This window comes from Antrostomus carolinensis, unplaced genomic scaffold (genome assembly GCF_000700745.2).
Source record: "Antrostomus carolinensis isolate BGI_N321 unplaced genomic scaffold, ASM70074v2 scaffold16956, whole genome shotgun sequence".
NCBI classification, from domain to species: domain Eukaryota; kingdom Metazoa; phylum Chordata; class Aves; order Caprimulgiformes; family Caprimulgidae; genus Antrostomus; species Antrostomus carolinensis.
Window position 1 is genome coordinate 48890 of NW_010322801.1, and position 6137 is coordinate 55026.

Consider the following 6137-nt stretch of genomic DNA (forward strand, 5'->3'; position numbering starts at 1 on the left):
AAAATTGAGATGGTTTGAAGAAACATTCAACAGTTTTGTCAGGAAGGGTTGGCAGACAGACACTCGTCTTTTCTTTAGCACACATTTTCATGAACTGAGTAGTTCATGTTTTCACTAGAAGATGTACATTTCACCACACTACCTTCTGTATGAGAGCATTTGAAAGATTTTGTCTTCATTTCAACATAGAACAAAACAACAATTTCATAACCTCAAAAACTGCTGTGAAATTAAATTGTCATCTCCTAGACCTTTACTGCTCAGTTTCATCTACTACTGTAGGGGTGCTAAGATTGTCTTCTGAACTTGCTTCTCATTTATGTAGATCTAAAATATTTCTTACTTATGGAAATTAAAATAATTGAGGTTAGCACCCACAGGGCAGAAGAATATCTACTTCTTTACAGTTCATCTAAAGATAAAGATCAGAATAATTGAAATTTAAGTAGACCATAGATCTGGGTTATGTGAGAAATGCATTAACTATTGTGTATACAATATTTTTAAGTTAATTCCTAATCTACATGAACTCTAGTGGAAGAACATCAGCATGATGGACTTTCCTAAAGGTACAAACAATTTTCTCAGCGATTCAATAAGGTAAAAACTTCCCATATGTAGTTCTCATACCTGTGAAAAAAATATGACAAAGTCCTTGAACTCACAGATCTGTTTTTAAATAAAAAAGTTTTTGTACACATGCTTTCACTTTGGTTTGATTCCTTTCTTTGCCTGTGTAAGTTAGCTTTCAGTGTAATAGAAAGAGACTTATCTGGTTTGGTTTGTTTTTGCTCAAATTTATGGGAATGCTGAAGGGATTGCTAGTATGAATGAGATAAACAGTTCAGAATTTTGGACAAGACTTGTTTTCCCTTTGAGTTAAGTTCTTATACGGGTATATGATACTACATTTTAAACCTGACACAGGAATTATTGATTACTTTTCCTATTAGTCAATATAGTGCCAAGAGAGATTTAGCTTCCAAAGTCCTCTGAATGCAACGTATGAGGGCTGAAAAATATGGATATGCAGCAGGACTGATATCATTACTCATTAAACATCACCATCCCAGTTTAAAAGTCTATGGATCCCAATTCTAGGGATTACATGAGAACAACACACAGGTACCATATCCTATTTCCAACCTGCCAGAGCCCTTTGGTATGCTAATTCTACAAGTTTACAATTGTACCTGTTTGCAAAGGGCAGCTTATTTCATGAGGTAACATAGTCAAATGGATGTCTAGCTAGTCACTATTCATGAAAGTTCTTGATTTTCTCGGGTTTCCCAGGCCATAAAAAACATGCAGATGAGTGACAGCCTCGATAAAAATTTTGAACACATAGTTTTGGTGAAAAAGACTTTTCAAGTTAGACTGATTAAGGAGGGCTAGAAGTAAAACCAGAATAAATATTTTTGTAAGGATCCAATAAGATTTTATTGGGTTTACAGGGCAAAGCTTTGGTAGTGGCAGGTCTACAGAGGTGGTTTCTATGAGAAGCTGTGAGAAGCTTTCCCTGTGTCTGACAGAGCCAATGCCAGCCAGCTCCATGACAGACACCCCACTGGCCAAGGCTGAGCCCATCAGCAATGGTGTCAGTGCCTCTGTGAACTGTCAGCAACACCAATTCCCCATACCCCTGTGCCACTCAGGGGGATGAGGTAGAGAAATCAGGAATGTAGTTAAGCCCGGGAAGAAAGGAGGGGTGGGGAAAAGCTGTTTTAAAATTTGATTTTATTTCTCATTATCCTGCTCTGATTTGATTGATAATAAATTAAATTAATTTTTCCCCAAGGTGAGTCTGTTTTGCCCGTCCCGGTAATTGGTGAGTGATCTCCCTGTCCTTTTCTTGACCCATGAGCCTTTCATTATATTTTCTCCCCTCTGTCCAGTTGAGGAAGGGGAGTGATAGAGCAGCTTTTGTGGGCACCTGGCATCCAGACAGGGTCAATCCACTACAAAGACTTCTTATCTCAATTTTTCACACAGAGTTTGGCAGACATCTGTTCTCTTACCTCTGCAAAACATGGACATACCTGAAGGTGTTTTACATTTTGGTGTAGGGTTATATTAAACCACTCTTTGTAAAATGGACTCTGAAAGGTAAATATTTTCTTTCTTTGACAAGTCAGCATGAGAAGTGAAAGAGGATAAATCACTACTGCTTTTCTCAAGGTGTGAATACAACAGGGTGATTTGCACAAAAAATCAGGCACAAGTTATACACTGAGCTGAACTGTGGCCTGTGTTAACTGTCACTCTCCACATTCACCCCTGGGCTGCCATGATTTTTATTTCACTTGCTTCAGGTTTTCTCTTGGTTTGCTCTTTTTCACTATACCCTCACATTGACAAACAGATAGTCAGATATTTAAAGTGAAAGGGGTTTATATATTAAGTCTGATGAAAAAAAACCCAAGATAAATCTTTGTATTATTAATTTCCTTTAAAAAGGCGATAATGGGAATTGCTGCAGACATCAACCATTAGATAAATAATGCATTGTGTGAAGGAAGCTTCTTCAAACAAAGCAATATTCACATTTTCAGCAGTTACTTGAGATTTTGAGAGGAAATGGAACAGAAGTAACAGGAAATCAGGAGGTAGTGGATAATACCTCCTTTTAAAAATGTGCCAAAAAATGTCAATGTGACCTTAGTACAAACGCAGGCATAAAGGGGGAAAAAATACCTAGACATAAAAAAACCAAGCACTATCAAATATGAAAGCTGTAAGAAAAGGGGAAAAATAAAGACAACTAAATATATTACATTATTAGCTTTATATGCACTGCTGATATATTTGAACATATAGCAATTATTTATAATTGTTACTCTATTTGATTTGCAAAAAGAAGTTAAAGGTGATATTAATTCCTTGAAAAATCACTAAACATACTTTAAAAAGGAAATATTCAAGTTCCCCTAAGTTTTAATTACAGTCAACAGTTTCCCATAAAATTATGTTCGACTAACAGAAATTGCAAGCATTACCAATGCTGGTATCACCTCAAAAACCTGTATAAGTAGTTAGCTGGAAACATATTTGTAGGGAATTATATAAAATACAGCAACTCTTCAAGGAGGAGAAAATTTTTTGTTATGCAATAGTCTGCTCAGTGTACAAAGTGACAGCTCGGGAATACTCTTCTGCAATTGTTACCTTTTTGGCAGGTTATAATTTTCTTCTGAAGCTGAAGGCACAAATCGTTGAGATGGTCAGCTTGCCAGTACTTAAGAAACACTTTTCGGACTCCTATCTGGAATACAAACAGCAGGTAAACCTTCACCATCAAGAGAAAAGGCCAAAATGATGACAGGTAAGTAATGATAATACATATACAATCCAGCTAAGGGTTGAGATGAGATCTGCAATTTAAGAACAGTAAAATGCCAATACTTGTACAGAGAGGTGGTATCACTTGGTTGAATAAAATATGTATTTGCAAAGGATGAGCAAACTGTCAGACACACAGTACCCCTTCAGTTTGAAAAACATCCAGAGAAGATACTACAATCTTCAAGTTAGATACAAGTTTGGAAAAAACAAAAATACATTTAGAATGTAATTATGCTAATTTGTTAGACAACATAATAGTAAAAAAGGCTTAGCTTTTCTAAAACATGGAGATGTGGGCAAGGAGAAAGGTGACAAGCCATAAACCCATGTGCAGCAGAAAATGGTAACTGACAGCTGCCATCTGTGGAACAGAAAGAATTTAGTGCAAGTTGGAGAGTGAGAAAAACTCTGCCATTAGTGAGAATGATTCCTAATGTGCAGTAAAATTATGGATTCCAGTTCCCAGGCTTGTCTGCTGATGCTGTGCTGCAGGTCTGCTTTCAGAATCAAGTCTCAGAAGTCAAAGACAGAGGGACTCTGAAAAATAATCTCCTAAGTATTGATTGAGTGTATCAGCTTATTCTGGTGCTGACTAGTTGCTTGGTTTAACTCATCCAGTTCTCAAGGGTCTTAATAACAATCATTAGATGCTCTTCACCTTTACAGAAAAAAATAGCTAGTTAGACAAAAACACCTGCCTCTTGATACCTTCTGAACATGCTGAAACAATCCTTCAAAATTCTTTTCTGTATGATCTTCAAAAGTAATCCTTTCTAATAGCCTTAAAAAAACCCAAACCACACAAAACTAACTATTTTAAAAAAAGTAACTAACTAAAAAAATTGGATAAAAAATGGCTTTTCTTATACCATTTTCTTCTCAGGAATTCTGTAAAAGAAACTTCCTTTCACTTAGAAATAAAAGGACCAGTATCAGAGAACTGTGCTATCCAGTGAAGATTATAGCTTCTGTCTAGCTATTAATTTTATATGTCTAATAGGCATACTGATTAATTAATGAAAGTCTGGCTGGAATTACAGAAATTCATTCCAGCTCCTGTTCGTCTGCAGCTCACAAGCTCATTCACTTCTTATTGCACCATCCTGCTCCACTGCTGTTTTTTTCAGTATAGATCTGGCAGACAGATATCAGCAGGGAGGTTGTCACACCTTCTCAACGAACTGTTTTTAATCCAAACACTATTGTCAGATGTATATCACTGGTAGTGATGAACTACAGAAAGCCAGGACATATATACCATGTCTAAACTCCATTAACAAAATTCAGAAATGACTGGGACATATTTTTGTCCCCTGGCTTTGCTTCTCTATAGAGAGAAACTATTTTGAATCAAATGTTTTTAAAAGTCTCTAATTCTGAAGTTTGAGCTGACAGACAATGATCATGCAACTGTTAGTCTTTTAGTTAAAATCAGATGCACTCAAATGACAAAATTAGAATGCTTTCTAAACTTTTTTTTCTGTTAGTATCTTTTTTCCCTTTTTGTGTTATTGCAAAGTGTATGAAGGCAGTGTGATAAAAAACACACTTTACTTGTCTTGCCATTGTAGGAACTCATAAATAGGGAAGGGGCTTTCTTTCCATGGTGGAAAATGCCTGGAACAGCTATTTTAGAAAACTGTACAGCTACAGAAATACTAGTATAACTTAGCTATTCAAGAGAAGCTCCTCTATTCAGACCACCTATTCTGGAATAATCCTTCTGCTTACAAATTGGAGTTATTATTCCAGAACAATATTACCTTTTCCTAGATCCTCTTTCTACAATGGTAGCTACCCTGGTAAAATAATGTCTTTATATTTACTTAATAGATTATCTTGAGTGATGCCTTCCAATTTTTAACTTCATATTCATCTGAGGCAATCTCACTGAGATCTCATTGTGCCCTCTTATTCTGCTCTTAGGGACAGACTCACATCCTCATTTTCTTGACTGGTGACTTACAACAAAAGTTTTCACTTTTTTTCCTGTGCTTTCAAAATTCTCTCTTTGCCTGGTTGTCTTAGCACTGTGAATTCCTTCTTCATCCATCATCTGTTCTGGAATCTGTTTCTTTCCCAGGGCTCGCTAAATTCCTTTAGAAATCCTTGGTTTTGTCCCCACTTCTTTTCTTTCTTATTTCACCAAAAAGTTCTAAGAAAAAGAGGTTAAAAACTTTATTCTTCAGTTTAAATTTGCTCCTCTTTTAATCATCTAATCCTGTGTCATGAACAAGTAAACTTTTATTGTTTTCCCAGGAAACCATGTCATTTTTCTCCCCTTTTCCCATCAAATATTCTATTTTCATGCCTTCAACTTTCTTCCAGGACCAGAGCTCCACCTTAACTCCTCCCACCATATCCACTCTGTCACTAAACCCTGCGAATTCTGTAGTAATTGCTCATCAAACAACTATTTTTCCATCCATCGTATCAAAACACATATTGAACTTTCCTTATTACTAGTTTTGGCTACTAAACCCTCCATCTTCTTGCTCACATCACTTTAAATCCAGAATTCTTCTATAAGAATAACTGAATTATTATTCATATGGTTAACTGCAATTAAATTATCATGTAGTTATAATTACCATTTGTATCTGAGTAGCTCGGAGACAACCAAAGCCTGGATACCGACACTTAAAATCATATTCTTCTACTCTGATTAAATTTTCTCTCTATACTCCACTTCTCCTTCCCACAAATCCTCTCCATCACATTGGAGCCTTTTCCCCCTCCCCCTCTGTCTCAGGCCTATGCTAATTCATTCACTTTTTCCTCCTGTCTGCCTCTTT

At 36.2% G+C, this 6137-nt stretch overlaps 1 protein-coding gene across 1 annotated transcript in view; it reads right to left on the reverse strand.

Moving 5' to 3' along the window:
- Nucleotides 1–6137, reverse strand: part of MYO16 (myosin XVI) — a gene marked incomplete at its 5' end in the record, with an annotated part of 149227 nt that overhangs the window by 48808 nt on the left and 94282 nt on the right. Inside the window, 1 exon segment of the mRNA XM_010170386.2 lies at nt 3166–3262. Within this exon segment, the coding sequence (XP_010168688.1) occupies nt 3166–3262 (97 nt within the window).